The 26,901-nt window shown below is 43.4% G+C and overlaps 1 protein-coding gene across 3 annotated transcripts in view; it reads right to left on the bottom strand.

Moving 5' to 3' along the window:
- Positions 1-542: 542 nt before the first annotated feature.
- Positions 543-26,901, bottom strand: part of LOC117427109 (coronin-1C) — a 38,699-nt gene continuing 12,340 nt past the window's right edge. For all 3 annotated transcript variants that reach the window (XM_059032982.1, XM_059032983.1, XM_059032984.1), the window contains 10 exons: positions 22,579-22,778; positions 11,155-11,277; positions 9,373-9,502; positions 8,744-8,925; positions 8,394-8,513; positions 8,090-8,194; positions 6,254-6,399; positions 5,626-5,683; positions 5,056-5,304; positions 543-4,117 (listed from right to left, as the gene is read on the bottom strand). In XM_059032982.1, the coding sequence (XP_058888965.1) occupies positions 3,998-4,117; positions 5,056-5,304; positions 5,626-5,683; positions 6,254-6,399; positions 8,090-8,194; positions 8,394-8,513; positions 8,744-8,925; positions 9,373-9,502; positions 11,155-11,277; positions 22,579-22,778 (1,433 nt within the window). In that variant the 3' untranslated portion in view covers positions 543-3,997. The remainder of the gene's footprint in view (positions 4,118-5,055; positions 5,305-5,625; positions 5,684-6,253; positions 6,400-8,089; positions 8,195-8,393; positions 8,514-8,743; positions 8,926-9,372; positions 9,503-11,154; positions 11,278-22,578; positions 22,779-26,901) is intronic.

The raw sequence follows: 26,901 nt of genomic DNA, 5'->3' as shown, positions 1-26,901 counted from the left end.
GTCGCCCTGGATAAGGGCGTCTGCTAAGAAACAAATAATAATAATAATACAGTGTGTGGCAGACAGCTGTTTGTAAAATAACAACCATGTGATTAGCACAAGCTCTTAAAGACCATGTTAAAACAAACCTAAAGCAGATTTTTAGTTTCAGTTTTTCATCCTGCGCAGTTCTGTTTCCATTCAGCGTGTGAGACAATGGAAACTTCAGTTCATGATGGGTAGAAAGCTTGCTGTAAATAACCACCACTTCCTCATGCTGTGACTCATCACCCTCTGGCTCCTTCTTTGTCCTTTAAACTCCAGCACACCAAACTCCAGATTTATGTGTAAACGTGAAGCTTTATGAAGAACCGTGAAATGTCTGATCTATCCACTCCAAGTGAAACGGACCCGGATCAGCACGAGGTTCACGGCCTGTGAACCAATGGAAGTGAACCACATGTCACATAGCACTGTGCTCGACTGGTGGACTCCAAAGGCAGCTGATTTTATTCATTGGAAGGAATTGTCAGGACAACACAAAACACACAAAGACCCACACGCACTCTTCACTTTGTATTTATTTAGTAAATTCAATGAGTTCGTGAATCGAAGATGTTTGGACAGAACACCAGTGTGACTATTATGAGCAGATTCCAATTTGTTTTAGAAACACAGTTTGGCTTTTCAGTTCTCTACTAAATCATCAATGCAAGGAATTACATTTAAAAAAAACCACACACAACGGTCTGATCCCTCTGAGTTAAACCCTTTCCTTTTAGACAAGAAACATTCTTTTAAAACAATATACCCCCTTTCAACCTACTTATCGTATTGCACTGAAACAACACCCATCTCTCTCTATACTTAACATTTCCTTCACCCACAACACAAGCATTACCCTCCTATGGCATTGCTCTAATCCACTACCAAAGACATCATGAATCTATTACCCCAACGAGGGTGAACAACTCCAACAAAGGAAAACTGGGTATTGTGTAGCAGAGTTTAGTGGGACATACAGTTCTCAGGAGTAGGAACGGAATTTGACATGCAGTCCAAAAAAATGAAATAAAATATCCCCCCCACCCCCCAACCCTTTCAGTTCCTTTACTCGCTTCCAGTATTGATTAAACAAATAGCTGCAAAAAACTCCTTCAGGCAGAGCCCTAGTTATTGGTTCTAGAACCCACAGGGTTCAAATCCTTGCTTCCTCCTCACATCCCACACCATGACTGTAAACATCAAGCCAGAGCCATGCATGAAAAGCAGACCACCATGCAATCTCCTTCTACATAGTCCGTCACCCTCACAAGCTACAGGGTGTCGTAACAAAGTTATGACAAGCGGAGAAGCGCTGCTCCACATTCCAATTCTCCCAGTTTGTTCTAGTGTTCTAAGTTTCATCACAATTGGAGGACAGCTTCACTATATTTAAACACAAACACATTCCTTTCTGTTCACCCAGTCCCTCCTGCTCCTATCCCCCGCAAATTCATGTTTTCAGTTGAGATACAAGTCTGTTTCATGCCCATCATTTTCCTGTTCTGCTCACCACTTTATCAGTCAGTCTTACTGCAAAACCAGTACTTATGCAATATAAAACCTGTTCTTTGTGCATTTATTTAATGCTATGCATCAAGCACAATGCAAAGTATATTTATGCAGCTAAAACACGGGCACGGTATGTGACTAATACTGTGTGCCTTATTTATTTGACTATGCATATAAAATTGATCAAATGCATAACTAGTAAGTGGGGCACTATTGGGAGGGGGGGGGGGGGAGCTGTTGCTTCTCATTTTAAAATGTCATCCATCCTCAATAACCTTCTATTTCTCTCACCAAGCAAATGTAACATTACACAAGCACTATTCTCTTCCATGTTGCAATAAGACATCGACTTCAGTTCAGGCTAGAAATAGAACACATTTGAACAAAAAAAAATTAAAACCAACACCCATTAGTTTAGTCATTTATCAAAATATATAAAAAACAACACCACTCTTTCAGAGGATCAGCATTATTTTGTCTTCCTTTTTTAAATGCAATTCATCTGTATATGCAGGGTCCCAGGTCTGGCTGAAGAGCAGTCAGCAGCCTCCTTTTATATTAAACACATTTTAAAAAAGGCTCAGTAGAACAAATCTCATGGTTCAGAACTACTGGTAATTAGGATGGTCTCTACCCTGGTCTCCTTTAAATACATTCTGAACAGAATGTAGGGACTTTGCAGTTTGGATCAGTGCTGGTATTGTGTGTGTGTGTAATCCAAAGCAGAGGTGTGTGTGACTGGCTGAACAGCATCTCAGGGACCCCGATCAGTTTGCATGATGTCTACAGTGAGGGGTCTCAGACAAATACCTTGCAGATGAAAACTAGAAGAAAAGAAATAATAAAAATAATAAAAAAAGAGACAATACACTCTGTGTTAACGGCTTCCCTTCCAACCACATCTCCCTCAGAACAGACACTGTAATATACTCTCTCCTCCACCTTTCATGCAACAGCAACACTAGCAGATTTTCTTTTTTTGGACAGTCGATTAAAAAGTCCATAACAGAGAACAAAGTAGTTCACAGATGAAATTCGACAAATAATTCTCAACCCTAGACTGAAACTGTTGACTCCCCCGCCACTCAAAAAAAAAAAAAAAAGTTTAGTTTAAGGAAGAGAAAAAATAAAAACCTGATTACAACTTTACAAGCATGAAAATCAAATGAAGCGGATAGATTTCTCCAGGAGAGAGGGAGAGGGGACATGTAGGATATTTTACATTTGGCTGTACATGTAGAACATGTAGCGTCAGCAAACACTTCCCTTCTTACAATAATTACAATGCCATTTACAGTATCCGTTGTATATTAGATTCATATGGTATGATGAGGCTCTTCACTCCCAATTGTAAAAAGGATACATTTAACTGACCTTTAAAATAGAGGTAAAATGCAATAGCTAAAAAACAAGAATTCAGAAGATCACTGCCTGGCTACCAGTTCTTTAGCCTTCACACCTGATCACACAGCTGTGAAAGAACAAAGCTGACTGACACACATTTCAATACAAACTTTTTTTTTTTTGGCAGATTTTATTTTCCGGATTAGATCTTGCGAGTAAAGATCCCCCTGCAAGACTTTGCTAGCGATTCCCAGAGAAGCTGTTTGCCCAAACAGAGAGGTAGATCCCTCTCTATGGAGACGATATGAAATGCGATATGCGATTGAAAAAACACGTCTGCGATAAAGATGTCCATGATGCATTGAAGTGGCCTACTAGAGAAATGGCAAAAACACATTTACAGCTACAGCACAGACTTTACCAGCGAATCTGTTCATGTTTAAACTCACCTGAAAATGACCAGGGCAAAAGAAAATTCTACGATGTAACCCTCTTTCTATTCGGTACTCTTATCTTGTAAACATGCACATTCTGGTTGAAATGATAAAATCTTGTATTTTTAAACTTTTAATAGATTCATTCTGTATTAAAAGTCCACTTCTCACTCTGTTTTATTGAACAATATGGTCTGATTGCATTGTCCTCCAGTTTGTGTTCTTTGAATGCATTAAAAAAACAAACACTGTCAAGGAGGTATGTAAAACAGAACTCTTTGTAGATTTGGCAACAAAAAAGGAAGAGAAAAATGCAATACTGATGGATTACTATATATAAAACATTTGGGTATAACACAGTAAATACAAACTTGTCACTAACAATTTTCTTGGTCACAAATTTAAAAAAAAAAAAAGTTTTTGAAGATTCTCTTGACAAAAAAGGACATTCAAATTGCCACTTATTAAAACTTTCAATAAAAAGCTGGAATATCAATTGCAAGAATTTCTCTTTTCTCTATTAGTGGGGATAAGAAAGTTCATATCGGAATGTGGTTTGGAATCATTGCTAGGCAACAAGCCACAGGTGGAACGCAGTCATCAAGATTGGCAGTGACGTGTCCTGCCCACCTGGCACAATCCCAGCCAATGAAACGTCCCAAAATAGCGACAGGTGCTGTTGGTCATTAGATTGCAATCTTTGCCATTTGCTCTTCTAATTTGGCGATTCGCTTGTCTTGGCTGCCAATAAGGTCTTTAAGGGTTTTGATTTCTTTCAGGATCTCATCCAGCTTGGCTTCGTTTTGCTGGTAAAGACAAGAATGCATTTGTTTAATGGACAGCAGTTCAGAGGATTCAAATTCAATCTTTATTTTCTCACCATTTAGCTTATTTTTTTCATTTAACTATGGAAGTCCCCTAGAGATTTTATATTATATTTAAATGTAAAAAATAAAGTCTGGTGCTCAAGGATCTTATTCATCAATGTGTCTTTCGTGTTTAAATAAGGTATCCAACCTACACACAAAACCAGCAATTGCAGTTAAGGTTGGCTCTATGGAAAAGTCTTTAATAAAACTCAAGCAGCTGTGCTATTTCTAGCTGGGAAAGGGTTCAGATCAATTCTCCCTTCTGAACTAGCAGGATTGGTCACATGACATATGATGAAGGGTTACAGTTACAAACTGTATGTGGAGATTAAGGAGGGCTGGGTCTCTCCAAACCCTATAACCGACATGCTTGAGGTGGGGCAGGCTGTTGAAACACTGCTGTACAGTGCAGACCAGCAGCAGGGTCTTCTTTTCAATTCTCAAGCACAGCTACAACCCCAAAGCATGCGGGACACTTTATAAATCTATGTTGCAAAAATAGGATTTTCTGTTTCAGCCATATGTATGAACTGTATAATTCATCTTGCATCACAAGGCTGGCTTGCTGATCAAACAGGGTTATGTACTGGAAGCCTTTGCATTCCAATAAGCCAAAAAAAAAAAAAAAGTGTTACATTACTGTAAAAGTCAGAACCAGAACAATACAGGCGGAGTGCATAATCTGCAAATGCTGTTTGCCGCAAATAATGGTATGTAGTTCTACCCTACTGTACTGGAACTAGAAGGAAATGAATAATAAAAACACACAGTAGTTAAATATAGAATAGAGAGGTGAGCCGATGTCTGGCTACACGTCTGGATGTCTTCATTTGAAGCGGCACGCTCCTCCAGCAGTAAAGAGCTGCAGTGCTTACTATGGAGGGTGTCGCGGCTGCAGGCTTGCTCCCAGGGACGGAGTTCTCAGTCTTCTTTTTGACGGCCAGCTTGTTGTCCAGGAAGTTCTTCTTGACCACCTTGAGGTCGCGGTTCTTGCCGGGGATGTAGCCGTGCTTCAGGGAGATGAGGATGGGGTCTGCGTTCTTGCCCTCGAACCAGTCCTCTGCCTCCAGGGCAGCGTCGGGGCCGGCCGTGTCCGGGTACAGGTCATCCTGGAACAGGTCAGACTGCAAGGAAGGGCAAGAGCTGTAAACCAGGAGTGTGAGGCTGCTTTAACTGCCAGGTCCCAACATACACTACATGCATGGGGAACAAACCTGCAACTTGCACAGTACTTCACATCTATACCACTGAAGGGATGTGCAAAAACCTTATTTCCAAGTCTTCTATTTTTGAAAGAACACACACCACGCCTTGCTTTGTTGTCTATATAAAATTGATAGCTTGGATGGGACAACAGGATCACTGTGGTATCCAAAAGGCTTCCACATACATGTACCGCAGAGAAGGGTTGTACCAGACAACTCTAGTCTGAGTTTCCTGCTTACCTTTCTGGGTACAGTCATGATAATAGGTTCACACTTCCTCTCCTGCAGTTTATAGAACCTGAGTAGGAAGAGAAAAGAGGATCAATCTAGTAGCCAGACAGATCAGACCTGCACTAAACTATTGCACAAAGTATCTCTGCAGCTGTCCATTCTTCTCCATCTCACTTAGCTGCTTGTTTAGAACTCCTCTCCACCCACACACAGGTTGACAGTATTTATAAACTGCTCATCAAAATGCTAACAATGACACGACTCCTGTTATGAAGCAGGATGCTTGAAACCGATCATTTCATTTCTGTCTCAAATTTCTGTGACTGAATACATGTACAGTCAGTGTTTCCGTTGTTAAAATGGCTTCTAAAAACTGTGACTCAAATAAAAACGGAACCGCGGTAGCTTTTCTTGTCCATCAAAGAATGCCTCTTGCATTTCTTTGCTACGTTCCTGCAGGATCAAATACTTGTCATTTCGGACTTCGAGATGCTTCAGCAGCCAGGGATTAGTGCCAGTGCAAGACTGCCCCCTAGGGGATCGTCGAGGGAATGTGATCAGTAGTCAACAGGATGCAGGGGACCCTGGGGGAAGAAAAGAATGCTGGGAAGTGCAGGGTTGGAATTCCTGCAGTTACCTGGAAATCTCACACTTGTTGACGTCCAGCCCTCTCTTTGGCATGTAGCCCATCCCTCTCTGAGGCTCCTTACTGCTGTAGGTGTTGAGGAAATGAACATAGGGGGTTTCTTCTGTTACCTCAAAGTAGCGAATGCTGCTATCCCCCTGTGGAAAACATTAGCAATACAATGTGAGTAATCAGATTAAAACTGCTCACCGTTTAGTTCTGCTCCCATTTACTGTATAGTAAGCGGAGAGGGTTTAGATCGATCATGTGTGAGCTACACATGGAGACAATTCAAATAAAAACCTACACACAGTGCTGCTATTGTGCACCACCTAGTGGCTGCTACTGTGCAAAACAGCTGTACATGAAGCTTCCATTTGCCTTCCAATAGCAACCTAAAAAGGTCATTACACCTGGTACAGCATTCATTTAACCCCTTCAGGGCCCTTTTGCACAATAACTAAGCCCTGCCTGTAACAAGTCAAGCTTGGACTCCATGCACACAGTTAGCTGGGATGCCTGGCATTTGTATTCAGGAGACCTGAAGGCATCCCAAAAAAATCAGGGAACTTTCTAAATCAGGAGGCATGAACTCACGATCCTAGTGAAGCTTCAGTGTGTCGCTGTGTAAAATCTTTAGTGGCCTCACGGAAGGAATTCAGAAAACTGCATCTGTTTCATGCACCATATTTTAACACTGATCGTAAGCTTTGTGTAGCAAAAACACGCACTGCAGTAAGATCTTTTGTTCTGGTTAAAACAAAGCAGCAGTTATATCCATTATACTTCTTGGTAGCACTGCAGCAGTAAAAGTACCTGGCACAAGCTGGCCTCAACATCTGGATTTCAGCGATTTACTTAACCTGGCAACAAAACCCTATTTGTAGTGGAAACGACTCAAAAGGTAAATCTGGACGATCAGGGAGTATGAAGGGAAGCAGCAGCGCAAGTCGTCCCTTTGAACTTCTTTAATTTGGGATTGTGTCCCACTGAAGCAGTGGGGTTACTCCGCGGTCATGTTGGTGAAAGGAAAAGGACTTCAGTTTCAATGTGTAGAAAGCTTTCCCAGTCTAGGCATGTCTAAATATATGGATATTCGAGATCTGAACCAGAGGGGCTTGTCTGTTGCGCACACACACCTGGCATGATCCTGTTTCACCAGAGGAACGGGTTATTGCTTAAGGAACGGTCGTGTGTGTGTGTGACGAATCATTTCCGTTTTTCGTCATGTTTTGTAACATTTACGGCACTTCTGACACTAAATGAAGAAGTCAGCGCTCAGAGTGAAAGGAAAGTTTGCTTCCAAATGTTTTTTAAACCTCATTCCATTTAGAAAAACTTCCTCGATCACACATGTAAAAGCAGATGAAGTAAACGTGATCACAACGAGCGATCATATCCTGTATATGCAAAAAAAAAAAAAAAAAAAAACACGGGAAACACACCATCTACAGCAGGCAGTTCTCAGAAATCCTGCTACGATGTGAACACGACATGTGCTGCATGTAAGTGGTCAAAAATTGAGTAGTTGGGCTAACACTGCTTCTAAAACAGAGTAACTATGAGGGACACAGACAGAGAACATTTTTAATTCCTTAGGAGGAATTCTTGTAGGAGAAATCAGTGTGCTGACTGACCTTTTTTTTTTGGTTCCAGAATGCATATAAAAATGACCCAATCTTAATGAATTGTAGGCAATTTATTTTAGATATTTTAAATAACAATTGGTCAGAAAATGGGGGGGGGGGAAAAAAAATTCTGTTCATTTTTAAAGCCTTTCCTTAGCCGTACCTTAAGACATATAATCTGTGATCAGGAAAACGGCAGCAACCCAAGCTGATCCCTTACCTTTCCACACAGGTAAACCACGTTGGTGTCCGGGTCATAGAAGGGAAGGAGCACTCCATTGCTACTGTCCAACTCATGTAGTGCAATCGGTTCATCCATGTTTTGCTGCAAGACATTTTAACATTGGTTTCATCATAACGCTACAGGTTTAGCCCAATAAACTGGTGTAAATACACTTCTGCCAACCATCTCCTCTCCATCCCACCCCACTACTGCTACAGCTGAAGGGGGGGCTGGCCCACAAGCAGGTCAGGATAAGAGCCTGGAAAGGATGCTTTTTAGAGCCCGGCCTGCTGGTTCTCACCGGGTTCCAGAGCGCGACCTGTCGCTCGCTCATGCGGCTGAATCCTGTGGTGAAGATGTTCCCGTCGGAGAGGAAGATGGCTCTCATGGGGCGGGCTCCTTCATGGGCTTTGTCTTTCTCCTGCATCAAGAGGAGGAATCCGGTCAAGGAAGTACATGGCCAGGGCACAAGGCAATCAATGCACTGGTCACTTACTCATCTTGGACCTCAGGTTAAACTCCGGCATCACTGCAACTTAATTATACCAATTCCTCCTATTTCTTCAGTTGCCATTATTAAATTTCACCAATACCCATACAGCCGCTCCCAGATTGAGTGGAGGAAGCTAAATAAAAATGAAGGGGACTCACAACAGTGATCTTCTCCTTCCTGGGGTCAATGACGCGGATCTTCTTGTCTTTGGAGGTTGTGCAGATCAGGCTGCCGTTGCGGTTCCAGCACACGCTGTAGATCATGTCCTGGTGCATGTCTTCCAGATTGATCATGGCTTCCCCGGTCCCCACATTCCACACAATGATCAAATTGTCACAGCCTGGACAATGGGGGGGGGGGGGGGGGGCGACAAAACAAGGTGAGGCAAGTCAGCAACACATCTTACAATGTAGAATATCCAATCATAACAAACTGGAGAGATGCCAGGGTTCTCAAGAGATCGCCTTCAGCAGCCGAGCCAGGAGTCTGTACCTACACTGACAGTGTGGAATATATTCTTGTATCCATGAAAGTTTTATTCCACACAAATGAAAGTGTGTTACTCTGCTTGTTAGGCGGTTTAAATTAAAACAGCTGAATAGCGATAAGCAAGACCACGCTCAGGCTGAGTAAAAGAACACAGGGGCGCGTTTGAAGGTTACCGGTATAGCCAGCTGATGAAATCTCTTGGGTAGCTTTCTGGCCATTGTGCTACACAGTGAAATATCAATGAAATCCCAGCCTGGCAGCTCGCACAGCACTAACAGAGAGGCAGTAGAAGACCCACCAGCGCTGAGGAGGACGTTGCGTGCGGTGGGGTGCCATGACACAATGCCCACTCTCTTGGAATGACCCTCCAGAACCACGGCCGGCTCGGACAAGGGGAGCGCAAGGCCGTTTTCAGGGATCTGCCACACCTGCAACAGAGAAACCAGGACTAGGCTCAGCACCAACAGCACATAGACAAGTAATGGGTGTCACTGTAGCAGCATCCATTTCATGTTTCAGCCTCCAAAGGTGAAGCACATTAACTTGTGTACTTGCTCAACATTTCCAGGACTGCCCTAGCAGAATTACAGGTTCAACCTCGACAACTAACAAATCAGTCAAACTCCATTAAAAACCACATTCCCTGTGTATTAAGTTTCAAATAGCCTATGCACTGTGCAGGAGTGTTTCAGTGAAGCTGCGATCATGATAAACTGCAGTTCCAAAGAGAACCTGTAGGTGGCATAAGAGAACTGCTTATTAAACAAATGTAGCTGAGAATAAGGGTTTACATTACAGCTCAATTCAAAACAGGAATCAAAAAATAGGAAATACATTCTGCATAATTAAGTCTTAGAGAACTAAAGCATCTTTACTGCAGACTTTGAGGAAGTGTCAGACAAAAGGGCCCCATTTTGATCTTTCACTTTTGAGGAACCTTGGGTTGCTGAACAAAACCTTGATCTGTTCCATTTGCTAAAATGTACTGCAGTATGTGCAAGTATCAGCAGCATTGTGCAATATTGTGGCCAAAATCACCACGCCTTTAAAAGGTCACCCATCAATTCTCTGTGCCCAGGTTTAGTCCAGGAGGCAGGATTAAACCATCTGGCACCAGCACTCCCTCCCTCCTTTCTGAAGCCCTCATACCTTCCATGGTTCTGTCATTCACAGCTGCCAGGCCAAATAAGGCAAACAAACTGAAAGCTAGTGTTCCAATAGATTCCACACTATTACATTTTGCATATCAGATCCAAAGAAAGTGGCCTAATAAACTGCGATTGTTCCTTACATGTCCCACACACCAATCTACACCTGCAGGATCGCTGTATCTCTGGAAAATCGTCAGCCTTCCATCGAATTACCCACTAAAGCATTAATGAAACTCTAGCACAAAACAAAAAATAAGAAATAAAACAGGGGTTTTACATTAACAGTTCAGTGGAAGGTCAAAGAGAAACAGGTGCAAGTATGATGTCATTTCACAATGTACCAGTGTACTGTAGCTGGAATTCTGAAGAGAAACAGGGGGAGGGGAGGGGTTGCAGCATTAGGGAAAAAAAAAAAAAAAAAAAAAAAAAAAAAAAAAAAAAACACAGAAGTGATGAAATGAACAAAATGTGGAGATGAGCTCCGGTTTCACAGAACATGGGAAGAATGGCCTGCGCTCAGCCTGTATTGCTACTGTAGTCAGTCTGTTTTGCCCGGTTAGATTTGTGACTGAGCTCCGCTGTGTGAAACTGCAAACCTCGCAGAGCTGATGCTCTGGCAGAGGGAATTCCAAACGGGTGACGACACTGCCAGTGAAACGGAACAGGAGGAGGAATTCAGCAGAACTAACTGGCTGCAGACACAGCCTGGCCTGCCAAGCAGAGATGTGTCCACACACTAGTACCATCACACAAACACACTCCTAAAGAGAGACCCTTCACACCAATGCACACTCACACTACTTCATTCCATCTACTGAAGGCTGCAAATGACCTTTTATTTAACGTGATCCTCCTGGCTCTGAGCACCAGCCTATATAGCATGTATACAGTGTACACAGAAACAAAAGCAAACCTCGCCACTCACGTACCATGACGGTGCAGTCCTCCGATCCACTGGCAATGACTTGATCATTGTGTGGACACCAGTCAATGTCCAGCACGGGCCCCGTGTGGCCACATACTGTAGGGTAGGATTTGTCAATTCGACCAGTCTGCAAGAGAAAAAGAAAAGGAAAAAAAATAAACCATCAATTCAGAAGATATGTAGATCTAACCCAGAGCTAGACTACACTCCGCACAGAATAGGCACGACCTATTTCTGTTCAATCTGTATGCAGGACATGCACTGCAGGGCTGGATATTGATTATTGGGTTGCCTTTGAGCTGGGCGGCTCGTTTACACAAAGGCGCTGGTTCTTACAGCAGGCATGCAGGATAAAACGCATCACAGCAAAGCCTTTTCCACATATTCCAAGCAGACCCTTGGGCTCTTGTTATATGGTTTGCCAGCACACAAGCATTTCAGCATTCAATGCTTGGTGTAAATGACACATGCACAAACAGAATGCCAACAGGCTTCCAAATGTAGGTTTTCAATTATTTTTCCACACACACACACGACCTAGCATGGAAACACATACATTAGCCAATATCAAGACAGGCCTGATGTAATGTTCCCGAAACAAAACTACTTGGCAAGCTAATGCCAGGAAAATTGATGGGGTACCATTTAAAAAAAAAAAAAAAAAAAAAGTCTAATTTACTAAATTACATAATAAAATTACAGCCTGTTCAAAATTAAACTATTATGGTTTTCATACTAGAATAGTCTTTCAAAATTCAAACCATGTTTCAAACAGAGGCTTATTCACCCCCCCCCCCCCCCCCCCCCCCATTCAGCTGCCGCGCGATGTTCCTGACCCTTGACCCCTGCAGAGGGACTGGTGACCCCAACAGCATCACTGAAATTAGATTAATAGGAAAGAGGGCCCTTCTTTCTCTGGCCAATTCCATTAGCCATGCAACCTTCACCACAAAATACTTCATCACTGGAGCCTGACATCACAAAAGCCTGTCATGAGGACAGGGCGGTCCTCGTTTGTACCAACTGCCCCTTATTCCACACCCTCTCCAATCTAGAAAGAGTCTGTTCATTGTTTCATGCAATGGTGTTTGAGAGCAAGGTATAACACATTACTGTGTACAGCAAGTAAATCTAGTAGGGTGTGTGGACATGCATGTTGGTGCCATTCATCTGATCACAATGCAGATTGCAAACTCTCAGTATGAGGAATGCATGTTTCATTGTGCAAACCAATTTAACTGCTGCTTCTGAATGCATCAAATCTTTTTCTTAAGGAATGATGAAGTAATTAACCAAGGGAGCTGGGCACAAGCACCAGTGAACCGTATCGGCATACATGGGTCACACCATTCTGTATGCGAGATATTTAAAACTACAGAACTCTGCAACTTTACCATTATTACTTTTGCTGCTTTTTGTACATTGGACACTGATGCAATGCCAGACAGATCCACTTCTGGTTAGATCAGTATTTACCAATTCAATGGTCTGCAGGCAAGCAATCTACTTGCAACAGTATACAATAAATACAAATATAAACAGGTGGAACAAAAGTTAGGTTTTTGTACATGATATATATTTAAAAAAGGTGACCGACAAAGTCTAGAATGAAGCTTTTTAACCAAAAAAAAAAATCACAGCAACCAGAGAGACAGACCGCCTATAACCCACAAAGCAACCACGCTGTTCACAGCAGTACAGTCACTACCACATAGCATGACTTTTTTTTGAAGGCACGGCTGCCACAGATCGACTAGGATCAGCATTTGACCCAGAGTTCTGCATTACACACGTTGTGTGTGTACCAGAGCAATTCTATTAAAAAGGGCAACACATTTTTTGTGGTGTTGGTTACTAAACAAACAAGACAATCAAATCGCAGCACTTCTTACATCACAAAGAACATGTGCAGATGACTGTAGAGCCTGACGTAATCAATGTGGCTTCGCATTTGTTTTTCATAACTTCACATTTGTTTGGTCTGTATGTACTGAAACGTGCCATTGAGTTTTACAAGGAAAAACAAAATCAGTCATTCAGAGTCTTTTGTCTAACTTCCTTTGAGAATTATTCGAGGAAATGACTCAATGTCCTGGACATTTGTGAACATGAAAATGAACATTGAAAATGTTTAAAAACACAACTGTGTGTGTGTGTGTGTGTGTGTGTGTGTGTGTGTGTACACAAACAATCTGAGTAACTATAACTACCTCTCTACCTTTATTACCCACAGCACTATCACATGTTGCAATACAGCCAACACCTAACAATTCAGAAGTCTAAAAATGACATCTAGTGTACATTGTAGGACAAGCTTTAAAAACTTGGGCGGGTTACAAGATTGGAGCTCAAAGTCCAGCAAAAAAAAAAAAAAAGTAATAAAATCACATCTTTACACAGTATAGACTTCCCAAAACTAATCTGCATCACAAAACCACATTGCAGTTCAGCACTATTGCCGATGTCTGCTCAGGGGAGGAGCCCGAGTGAGTCAGGACTTGGAGAGGTGCATTGGTGGAGAACACCACAGCACTCTGTAGCACTCCCCACACCCTACCGTGCCATTGTCCCTCACGCAATCGTCTTCATTTAGGGAAAAAAAAAAAAGAAAGGAGTTGCTAGTGTCTCTGAACGCCTAGCCCATCCCCCAGCTTTTGCCCCAAGCAGTTTGGAAAGGCGGTTGTGTTTTAAGGCAGTTCAGCTTCAAGGCCTATTCAGCGCAATTCCATTATGCAAATGAAGTGGCTAGGATCCAGTAGCGATGCCCCAGATTTCAAACTGCAGTCTGGTCAAGTGCAGTGCCCATTCCTCCCGCTGGGAGTAACTGCAGCCTGTGCAGTGCCCATTCCCCGTGCTGGGAGTAACTGCAGCCTGTGCATTGCCCATTCCCCGTGCTGGGAGTAACTGCAGCCTGTGCATTGCCCATTCCCCGTGCTGAGAGTAACTGCAGCCTGTGCAGTGCCCATTCCCCGCGCTGGGAGTAACTGCAGCCTGTGCCGTGCCCATTCCCCGTGCTGGGAGTAACTGCAGCCTGTGCATTGCCCATTCCCCGTGCTGGGAGTAACTGCAGCCTGTGCAGTGCCCATTCCACCTGCTGGGAGTAACTGCAGCCTGTGCATTGCCCATTCCCCGTGCTGGGAGTAACTGCAGCCTGTGCAGTGCCCATTCCCCGTGCTGGGAGTAACTGCAGCCTGTGCAGTGCCCATTCCCCGTGCTGGGAGTAACTGCAGCCTGTGCATTGCCCATTCCCCGTGCTGGGAGTAACTGCAGCCTGTGCATTGCCCATTCCACCTGCTGGGAGTGGGGTCACATTTGAAAGGAGGAAGTGTAAAAGACCTTGGAGGAAGTCTGCAGTAAACAGGATACCAGCTAATCTCCTTGACCGAATGTACAGAAAACCTTCAAATGTTGCTCTTTATATTTGAAGGATTTTGTTTCAGCAGTTACTTTTCATGTATTCAAATTAGGGCTGTGTGGCAGGTCTGGCCATATATACAATACACAAAAAAATAAAACTCAAGTAGGATTTAAATACTACAATATTTATTGGACTAGGAAATTCTCAATTGAGCAGGACAAAAAGTAGCTCATGTTTGTCGTTTCTTTCTGAGGTTTCAAAAGGAGGGATAACCACAGCATCAATGCACATTTTGAAAGAGTTAAACGGTGGGTTGCTATTTCTTTTCATTGCCCTGCGATTAATGGTCTTTTTTTCCCCAAAAGGGCAGAGCATGCCTGGAAGACACAACTAACACTTCCATTACCAGACCAACACAGACAGGCTACAGGAGGGTAAATCAAGTGGACTATTAGCGCTCAGCCCCAGATGGTCATAAACTTCACTGTGTTATGCTGGAAATAACAAGCAATAATACAGACACATTTACCATTCACTCATGGCCATTAGTCAACCTCTCAGCTGTGCAAGGCATCCAGAACGAATGCTGAAGAGCCGGAGACACACAATGTCATTCCTGCTGGGGATACAGCTGTGTGATCAACCCCAGGGTCAGGCCCTAAAGGCAGGGTTCAATACGTGTTTGCTTAGTGTTTTATGGCACAGGGACAAGAGCCGCAGCAGAGTATAAAGAACTCCACGGCACAGAACACAAATGTTAAAAGCATTTTTTACACCCAGACCTGTCCTGAAGCATCCCAGCAGAATTGCAGCTTACTTTCAAGAAAGAAGAAAAAAAAAAAAAAAAACACAACCACACCTCAACCTGGGAGTTAATCCGTCACACAGCCTCCCTGCTGGGGAGGTTAAAAGCTCTCGAACCACAAATGCAGAAGACCCCCGGCTCTTTTGTATTACGGTTAAGACGCTTGCTTGCCGTGTGTGGGGGGAATCGCTGGTTCACTTCCAGCCTGTGCCCTGTTACATTGGTGCTCTGATCTCAAATTTTCTGCTGCCAATCGCCGGGCAGGGGAGGGTTGAGGCTTAAAAACCACCAAGTCAGGCGAGTCCAGCTCTTTCACACAGTGAATAAGAGGATGGCGGGGGGGGGGGGGGGGGGGGGGGTCGTCGGTTCGCCCCCCCAACTTCTGCTCTGCTACACTTGGTTTGATTCAATCTTTTGTTGCTGGGAAGCCTCACAGGTAAGGGGCTATGAGGCCTCTTCCCCATTGCTACCCAGCAAGCTTGTAGGAACACAATCACGGTGTGTAACAAAGCACTGATCGACGGGATTCATTTTGAGAGGCACGCCGTACCAGTCTTGTGAAAGCGCTGATCGACAGGGATTCAGTTTCAGAGGCACGTCGTACCAGTCTTGTGAAAGCACTGATCGACAGGGATTCAGTTTCAGAGGCACACTGTACCAGTCTTGTGAAAGCGCTGATCGACAGGGATTCAGTTTCAGAGGCACGCCGTACCAGTCTTGTGAAAGCGCTGATCGACAGGGATTCAGTTTCAGAGGCACGCCGTACCAGTCTTGTGAAAGCACTGATCGACAGGGATTCAGTTTCAGAGGCACACTGTACCAGTCTTGTGAAAGCGCTGATCGACAGGGATTCAGTTTCAGAGGCACGCCGTACCAGTCTTGTGAAAGCGCTGATCGACAGGGATTCAGTTTCAGAGGCACACTGTACCAGTCTTGTGAAAGCGCTGATCGACAGGGATTCAGCAGTGTGGAGTAGTGGTTAGGGCTCTGTACTCTTGACCGGAGGGTTGTGGGTTCAATCCCCAGTGGGGGACACTGCTGTTGTACCCTTGAGCAAGGTACTTTACCTAGATTGCTCCAGTAAAAACCCAACTGTATAAATGGGTAAATTGTATGTAAAAATAATGCAATATCTGTATAATGTGAAATAATGTAGGTGATATCTTGTAACAATTGTAAGTCGCCCTGGATAAGGGCGTCTGCTAAGAAATAAATAATAATAATAATAATTCAGTTTCACTGGCACACTGTACCAGTCTTGTGAAGCTTCCTGGCAGACGTCATATGATGCATGACTTCTTAAAGAGGTCACAGGAGAATCTAATGAAGCAGATTTAAAGGAAACAAAAAAAGAAAACCTTGTACTACAGAAGAATCTGGCAAGCTTTACACCCTGCCAGGCCACCAGGCTTCTGCAGATCTGTGAGCAAATTGTTCCACAAACCACACTGTGTGCGATTATGTTCTGGCACAGGAAAGCGAGAGAGAGTGTGAAAGCATTGGCTCAACCCTTCCTAGAACTATTAAGTGCTGTCTGTTTGCATTCAGCATCTGCAATTCAGTTCCATGGTTGGAAATAAGATTCCCGCCAGGCTTGGAAAGACTATCATTTAATAGCGCTGTTCTCCAATTGGGGAATTCAATGAGAAGGACGAGAGAGAGAAAAAAACAGCCACAAGCATACAGTACATTACCTATAACGTATACAACAGTGTCCTCCATATGCCTCAGGTGCCAAAACTTTATTGGATTCTCCGTGGTGTCAATGTTACTGATAGACACTGGCAGGACCAACGTCTCCAGGGGCATTGAGGAAAGCAAATGATGTTTAACACAATCCATCCACTTCTACCTTGCAACATGCAGCAATCTGTTAGAGGTCTAAAGGGCCATCATTAAAAATTCACGACCAGGCACCTGGATGAACACAGCACACATCTGTGCACCTGTATAGGAGACTGCAGCTATTCTGCGGGGAAAATAATTCATTAGTTAACACTCAATTCTAAAAAAGCAGAATACACTACAAAACAAAAGATTAAAATAAAAGCCAGCGCTTACAATCTCAGGATAAAAGCACGTACTACAAAATTCACAAAAAACAACGAATACAACTGTCAAATCACTGTGATGAACAGCTAGTAATACAACTGTAGGCAGGGGGAGATATCTGCACTACCTGTGGTGCTGCACATTAGAGCAATGCCTGGGGAGCACCAGCTGTTTAATTGCACTGCACCCTCCCAGACACTGCAATACATTCACTTTCCACGAGGTCTTTCCTGCTCCTGATCTCACAGTTGGTGAGGCTGCAGCATGTGGAAATCTCCTGGGTCAGAGTACAGTTTAGGACAGTAGCAGAGCTGGAATTCATGCCAGGTTCCCAGCCCTCTTCTGAAACTACAGAAGCAGGACACACCACTTCCATTTGATGAATACGAACATCCAAGGCACACATTAGCACCATGGAGTGGCTCATGCTTGAATATACAGTAGCATCCATTTCAATTAAAGAAATGACATTACATTCCACTCGGATCTGCACACAGCCCTCTGGGAAAAGCACACTTCCCTGAGAACACTAAATGTTTTTAGGTGCATCAATAAGCTTCCAAACCCAGCCACAGCTGAAGTGCTAGCCAGCTAACTGAAAACGACATTATTTTTGGACCTGGAGCATGAAACACATTAAAGAGGCATTTGATCTGGTTTGTGCGTCAACACGCTGAATAAACATTAAAAAAGGCAAAAAAATTATTAAAAATAAAACTGCACGAATTGTTTTGAACCAAATCCCAGAAAAACTGACAAAAGACATCTGTCTTATTGTAGCAGCAGCAGTAAAAATATACAAAGCGAGATTCTGCTTGGAGGGGCATAACCTTAAATGTTTTGGTGCGAAGCTCACTTCTCCAACCTTGAAAATTCCAAGAAAAGAAACTAGAAAAACTACTAAAGTATCAGGTTCAGGAGGCAGCGTGCCATCTGTACTACAGCAGCCAAGCGCTCACTTGAAATGGCTTTAAAAACAGCCATCCATCACGGCAGGGCTATCGCCACGCAACCCAAGTCCAAGTGCTTCATATTTGAACAATTAAAACTGCAAAATTCTATCCCTGCCCGCTTCAGTTAAGCAGACCACAGTCGGAAAAGCTAATTTTACACAAGGGAATTAGATCACCTGTATACCTGTATCTATGTTAATATATCTTCAAATCTCTAACCAGCTATATTCTAGCACAGCAGCAGGTCCTAGGCTTGCTGAAACTGTTCCACACAGCAAAGCCCAGAGGATTGAGGAAGATCAGGACGCCCTGTCACCACGTGAGCTCCTGGTAACAATTCTACAAACGGTAATGGAAAATTCCACTTCCTCAATCTTTGTGCCCGCCCGTGGCAAAAGGGAACACAGGGCATGGTCAATTCAGCAGCAGCTACAGGCAGCCTTCCTCCTAGCTATGCAACTTGCTTTTGTTGCTGGGCCAAAAAAAAGAGAGAATCTCTCCAACCGGTTTCAGCAAAGTGTAAAAGTATGCCAGCTAAAAAGTAAAGGAAGTAAGTGTGTTCAGACAAAACAGGACACAGTACTACAGCGCATGGCACAGGAGCACTCAACTTCATCCTTCTAGATCTGCAACTTCCTATTCTAGGCTTGAACTTGATCTGCACTCTTCAGAATGCAAGAAATTCTCATCTCGATTGCACCACAACATAAAGTATCACAGCAGTGAGAGGACTGGGATTAGACAGGTCAGCACCATCTCCAGTGTTATGCAATGCTCACACCACCAATACACAATACAGGCTTCTGTGGCACCCGAGGGGAGGGGAGTTCATGAAGGTTCTTATGCAGTGGAAACAGTACGTTCCAGTTTAGCATGTATGTGCAGATGAAGGATCGGTCTACTCAAACATCAGCTCCTTTGTATTATTCATTTGAGAAAAAAAGGTCATAATGTGCATGGAGGCACAAAGCTTCTCAACAGCCTCCCATCTCATTTTAAAATGTGCCCAATTATAATAAAAAAAAAATAATGCAATTCTATTTCACGGCTGACAATGTGCTGTTCAAATGAAACCTTGTAAAATCTGCAAAGCCAGGAGAAGGGAAGCATGCATATCTAACACTTAATTCAATACGGTGGAAAAACAAAATTCATGCATGCATGTTCTGTAGAGGTTAGAATCCAGCATCTACAATGAGGATTTAACACTGGACTGTTTGAAATGCTGCTTTTTACACTTTCCTCCTTGTGCAGTATCCACACTTCCCAGAATCCACTGGGCCCCAGCCCTGCTCACAGCCAATGGCGGCGCAGGGAGGAAACTGCTCTGGAAAGCTGACAGGCGAGAGCTCTGAATGGCCATATATGGTAAAATCTGCTGTCAGCAGGGCTCTCCAGTGTAGCAGCAGGCCACTTGAATACAGATTGGGGAGAATCAAGCAGCACTCAGGGAGGGGACACAATAGAGACACAGCAGCATGTCTTAGGGGCTGGGGGTTATATAGTTAGGCATCTGCCAACATTTAAAATCCCCAGGCAGGAGCCGAAGCGTGGGCTCCTGCCCTGAGAACAAATCCAATTTTAATTAATTATCTTCATAATAGCAACAAAAAGCAGAATAGGAGATCAGTACTGTATGCAAAAGCAAATCTGATCTGCCTTCAGGAAAGAAGTCTGAACAGGATTACTGGAACCACAGTCTGCAATGCATTCTGCACCACACATACCCCCCCCCCATATGTGACAAATGAGTCAGAATGCAGCAAACGGAGGCACCCGACACAATACACGATTATACACAGGCACCTGATGCCCGTTTCTTATTCCGTTCCCCTGATGGATTACAAGGAGCCTTTACAATACAGCCTTGACTCATACCGATTGTGACATGCTCCTTCTACACCCCAAATCAAGAGACCAGACCAGATGAGACAGCCGCCTCACTCGCTAATAACACACCACTGTGTGGAACCAGCGACAGAACATGGCAATTTTAAAAGGCAGAACAAAGGGTTCTGCTGAATGCGACGTGGCACGGCTGGTCAGCAGGTCTTGCAACACAATGCCCAATTCCTCTTTACTGTGCAACACAGAGTGCATTTCGAGCAACACAGCTGGAGCTTTTTTTTTTTTAATTTAAAACAATGTTACTTTTGCAAATTCCTACAAACAAAACCTGTACTGGTAACCCAAACACTCATCCCAAAATGCAACAACCTCGCTGCAGGGAAGCGCAACAAAAGGCTCGACATTCTGGCTTAAGAACAAAAGGCATGTGCAATAAGGAACCTCCACAAGCTGCTCTTGCTAGAGGTTAGGGGCCAGAAGGCTCAGATGTGACACTAACAGAAGATGCTGGAGGTACAGTAAATGACAGAACAGGACTCTGGGACAGAACAATGTCACAAAAACACACAGACGAGTTCCGAGCATCCAAGAACACATTTAAAAAAAGGAACACAAATGAACGCCCTGCTCTGAGGAGAGGGAGGCTGCATTGAAAACGTACAGCACTACAACAGACCTATTCTTCCCCTTTCTGAAACTGCTCTGCTATACTAATTAAAATGTCTTTCACATGGAGGAAGGAATACTACAAGTCCCTAATGTGCATTATCTTCAGCTTCCAGATGCTTACTCAAATAATGTGCTTGTGAGGTCATCTGACCCAACCAGCAGCTCACATTATCTACAGCCCATAGGCAGAGGAGAGGCAGGAAAGCAATACAAAAGGAGGGAACCAAACAGCAAAAAGCATGTATGCAGTGCAACTTACAATCTACGACAGGCATCATTTAGATTCTACTGTAGACTGGGAAGAAATGCAAACAGCTATCGGCAGCATGGACAGTAAGGAATTGTTACTGTGGCTGTATTTGGACAGCAGTATATTGCACCAGTGGAAATGTTATTATTCATTAGTCAAGTTGCACCCTAGCACAGGAAGAAGGAGGAACTAAAGCAATACACAAAAAACTATGTGTCTTATTATCCATCACTGTGTTCAAGGACATACCAGCTGTACAAAAAACAAAGAGCAAACAGCACCCTAATGCAAGACTTTACACTGCCTCTAGATTAGATCCCTTTAATTGACACACGATTCAGAACCAACTATCTTCACTCTGTCACCTCCCCTCCAAAGCATTCCAGGAATCTCTATTCTGTGGAAGACATTTTAATAACCTATGAAAATATGTAACTGTTATTAAAAAGACAAATCATCAAGAGAGATGTTTAAATCATCTCTCTTGTGAGTGTTTTGTTGCTGCAGATGACCCACAACACGCAGGTTAAAGGCAAATTGTATCTCATTGTGTTTTATTTCCAGTTTACATGCTGTATTAAATTAGTAAGATTTAGATACACATGCTAAAACCTTCTGTGACAAGACTCATTACCAGAGACGTACTGTCATGGGAGCAGGGATTAGGGGCAGCGATGTCACACGATCCAAAAAACTGACAGTAACGCAGGTCAAAAAATACAAAACGGGAATTCGAATTTTAAATAAGGATGCTGTCATTTTGTCCTGGCAGTTTCACTAGATTTACTTTATATATAAACAAACGCACACTTTGGGAAGCAAGTGGCTAAATATATTGTTAATCCTTTAATGGGGTTTTTTTTTGTACACACAGTAAACTAAATTAGGGCAGTCTGTTTTCCTGTAGCATTACACATTTCTGTTAAGGAAATCCCACAGTTAAGGATCCCCTTGAAATGATTTGCTGCCTTTCGTATGCAACAAGCGATTATGCAGGGTTCATTACAGTGTTCACAAGGGACGTTATCCACATTTATAGTTACTGACTAAAGCCAATAGGTCTTTAAAACTTAGTAGGATTCAAATAAGAGAAATAGTAAACTTAGTTAATCTGACTTTATGCATACCCTTAATGACAACATTTATACTAGAAATCAAGGTTTTTTTTTGTTTGTTTTTTCCCCCTCAGATCCAACAGCTACCCATGTGGTCAAACTACACAGCAGATGGGAGGAAACTAATACAGCCTGAGCAGCGATTCGAGTCTCGCCAGCTTATGATTTAGTCCTTTCAGAGGAGCAATCTCAGCAATAAACAAAGCATGCAGCCCTGTTTAAAGTAGAGGCTTTGGCTTGGCCGTGTTCAATACGTGCCCAAGGCCACGCAAGCAGCTGTAGATCAGGAACGAGGCATTTGATTCAGTGCAATTCAGTGTGGTGGCAGTGAGCTGGGAGTGAGAATGGTGCTGTACTGTATAAAGAGCCCGTGCTTACCTTGTGCAAAGGGAGCACCAAGAAGGCGCCGCCGCCACTGGCCTCAATGATTATGGCAACGAATTTGGGGTTGACTGCGCAGAAGGAGCTGTCCCAGGTGACCCGCGAGACCCGGATGTCATCGTAACACTGGTCGTTCTTCACCGCCTGGCCAAAGACATGACGGAATTTGCTCTGTCGCACAACTCGCCTGAACATATCTGCAGGGGAGAGACAGGGGTGAGACACGGCACTAATCTAGAAGCAACATTTGAATAACTGTAAGGGCAAGTAAAACAGAGGGAAAACAGGCTAGTGCAGCCTGCATGCAGACAGTACAATACCCCTTTCTTGAATCAATATGCAGTATTTATAGAGTTGGAATTTGACAGGATGAGAATGCCTGTATGCTTTCATTTGGGATGCTTAAAGCAGTGCATGATCTGAAATGAGTTATACGGGTACTGTAGTACTACAGCTTACTATTATTTAGTCACCTAGCAGACACTTTTATCCAAAAGCAACTTACAGATACTATAAGTTACATATTTATGCATCACAACTGCTGCTGCAGAGTCGCTTCCAATAGGACCTCGGTTTAACGTCTCATTCGAAGGACGGAGCACAAGGAGGTTTAGTGACTTGCTCAGGGTCACACACAGTGAGACCGTGGCTGTCATTGAACCTGGAACCTCCTGGTAACAAGCCCCTTTCTTTAACCACTGGACCAGGGGACGGCCACAAGCTGGTTAATTCGTTTTCAGTTCTTTTCATTCACTCAGAGAAAATAGCTTGTTAAACAGACTAGGATTCATATGGTACAGTGCATTATTAAGTAGTTTGCAAAAGAGCTAGGTACAGGAATTAAGTGAGGGGAATTGTACATGTACAATATGGCCCCATTATACATGGTTCAAACACCACCAGAATAGGATTGCAATAGAAAAGCAATGAGGTGCAGCTTCTCAGCTCAATGTAAAAATGTACAGCCCTACTAGAATAAACACACTTAAAAAAAAAAAGTTATTTAAAGTTTGCTGCCGCGGCACCGCCTCATAAAACAATTTTTGACTTTCAGCTTCAACAGGGGGAGGCACTGGCTTAGTCAGTTTGGGCAGGCCTGCTTTGCAAACCATATTTCATGAGCAAATACTGTACACACACAGACACATGCAAATGGAGTACAGGACAGACTGGGACAACAAAGCAAGGACTTCAACTAGGAATACAGCAAAAAAGAGTCAGTTTAGCAGGAATCATGGATGAGACAAATATTAACAAACATTCTAAAAACCTTATTTGAAGGAACGTGCAGAACATATTTTCAGTCCAGCGCGCAACTGCCCCTGAAGATCAGCAAGAAACAATAGAATAGCTGAAGCTTCTCGTACATTGTGTTCATCAGTCTGGCGGAACGATGGGCCATTGGGCAAACACCGTGAAAACACCAGACAAGTTTAAAACTACATGAATGAAACTTTAAAACACAAAGCGCCATCGCTCTTGTAAAGCAGAGGCGTATTTGTTTATGGATTGCATGATCTGCTCACCTCAAACCAGGGCACAGTTAAAATAAATATATAAATAAATATCTTTAGTCCTGGCTATTTGTATAATTCAATAAGGGAGTTACAAAGTTGTGCGCAAAACGTCACATCCTTCTTGCTGGAATTGTCTGCATCAAGACAGGGAGATCAAAGCCATGGCGTTTTCCCTTTGAGTTCAAGCTTAGGCACCTGTATCCCTCCACACTTATTAGGGAGTGCCCTCTCTCACTCCAGGAAGCATGACATTAACCACACGCAAACGGAGACGGAGCGAGCGAGAGACATTAGCCAGCATGAACCTCCCTCCCTCCCTTCTGTTCAGAGTGCCCTTCCAATTCAGGGCTCAAGCAGACAGACTTTACTGGGGGTGGGGGGTTGCAGTCAGTTTACGCTGCAGGAAACATATCCTGCAGAGGGAGACCGGACAGGAAAGCCCTGGAAATGAGCAGAGAATCTTTCTCTGGCATATGTGGAGGTGACAGATTCCCTTCCCAGTCACTCAGCTAAAACTAATGGCTTCCAGTGGGAGAGAAGAAGCGACCGGGACAAGGATCATTCATTCAGTCGGAGCGAGCCACCTAGCAGGAGGACTAGAAGTGCTGTTTATCTGGGAGTCTTATCTGGAGCTATCTGTTTAAGCCATGCTGCTTTCCTGTCTTACAGAACAGTACCCCTGCAGACTAAAGGTTTCCTAACAGACTCTCTGGCTCCAGCACAGTTGTGAACTGTAACAATTACATAATCTGGAGGTCACCCAAATAAAATACCCATTCCTCTACTGGAGGCCAGTGTGGTGCAAAACAGACAAATACTGTAGAGCCGTTTCCTCATTCTGATCTCCACAGCCTGGAATCTGCTCAAAATGAGTCAATTCATAGCGTGCATTATAAACGGCAATAAATAGATGCGTGTAGCATTTATCGTAGTTTACCAATAACAATTTGCTGCTTTTTATCACAGTGTGTCATATCTTGTGCATGGCAGGATCATAAAACCGGAATACTTTTTTGTACCAGGAAACCAAAATGTCCAATTTAGGATTAGCCTTCATTTTTACTGCCATTACTCAGGAAGTTCAAAGCTCACGTCAGTGGTAATTACACCTGTTCAATTGCCCTCTGGAAAGTTGTGCAAAGGGGTGGTACTGCAAAGACTATTAAGCAAATTATAGAATACCCCTCCCAATGCCTCACGTGGGTAGCTAGGCAGGTAAGTACTGTAGGTTGGCTTCCTTTGCCAGGCTGCACAGCAATCGTCACAGAAGCGAGAATGACGTTAAATCTCACTGCCAGTTTTACGAGGAGAGCCGGGTAACACTTCACAAGATGTTTGGCATCTATCAGAATATTTACAGTAGAAGACATTTTAAAAAGCACACAAAAACAGTGAAGACTAAAATCACAAAGGAAACTGGTTTCTCCAGTTCTGTACAGTATGAAAGGTATTGAGCCAGCTGGACTATAGCATGCTTACAGAGAAGCCATGACCAACATTCATGTCTTTGAAACCGAGGTTCTTTGCTAGGGGGCAAGTCGAACAAGAGAATGGTTAAAAAGGACTTTCCCTTGAAGTAACACAATAATTAGGGCTTTAGCTACAAAAAGACAGAACTGTGGGATGTGGGGAGGGAACTGCCCATTAAAACCAACAGATAACACTACAGTTCCATGTTGTAACGTACGTACAAATGCAGCTATTTAAAACCTGCTAAATATGCTATGAGAACACTTACATCCAGAACCAGGGCTGGATTTCTAGGAGAGTGGACTCCTTAAATGGAAATGTAACAGGAAAATGTTAAAGAAAATAAAACAAAACACTGCTGTTTCCAGGGAAACCCAATTAATCCAACCCCTGAATTACCACTCAGCAGCAGAGTCAGTATACCGACGGTATCTTAGAACGGATCAGCACAGTGTAATGTGTCGCAAATCTCACCAGGAAAGAGACATCTCTCAATCATGATGACACTACTGCGCATCCCCATGCTTTTCCATGTACTGCATGCTTGCATTCACAACAAAGATCAGCTAATGCTTCACAGCACTGTATGGATTTGTTATCGGGGGAGAGAACAGTTAGTGCTCTTTGAGAATGAATCAAGTGAAACACTTCAGCCCATTACTTTTAGTATCAAACCTACTTTGCAGTTGGCTTGCAGCACACCACATTCTGATAAAAGCTTAAATATGGAGTAAAAGTAGCAGAACTAGGGGCAGAGTTAAGCAGATTAAAGTGAACTACATTGCCACAACATGTTTAAAAAGCATCAGGTCTACCTGCTTTCACTTAAAAAAAGAAAGAAAAAGGAGAGAGACATCTTTAACAAATAGAGGGCACATTAAAAAGATGCCACATCACACATCTTCCACAATACTGCTAGCATGGAAAATCACCCACAGCCGGCCCACAGATGTCTGGTTTACTGCGGGGCACTTCTGCAAATGCTATAAAAAGAAAAGTAGCTGGGACAGTTTGCCCAACGCTAGACGCCATGTCAGAAACGGTCTCCCTTTTAGCCGACACACTATCACTTCTCTGGAAGGGTTTGCAGACTGTGCGAGTGTACAGCTCCGAGATCCACGTTACACACAGTACGATTAGCAGGCTCCACATTCTGATCGGGGAGTTTAATAAAGTGCACCAGTACCCACCCCCTTTAAAACCCAGGAACTTGCATCAGAGTAAATCACCAGCAGGAGCAGCCACGCGTCACAGCCTGGATAAAGCACACAGATTGCTCCTGGTTGAGACGGCCGTAATTAATATCACTGGGGGATTAGCGGGATATCGAAGG

This window comes from Acipenser ruthenus, chromosome 11, assembly GCF_902713425.1.
Source record: "Acipenser ruthenus chromosome 11, fAciRut3.2 maternal haplotype, whole genome shotgun sequence".
NCBI classification, from domain to species: domain Eukaryota; kingdom Metazoa; phylum Chordata; class Actinopteri; order Acipenseriformes; family Acipenseridae; genus Acipenser; species Acipenser ruthenus.
The sequence above is the reverse complement of the archived record's forward strand: the minus strand, read 5'-3'. Positions and strand labels throughout refer to the sequence as shown.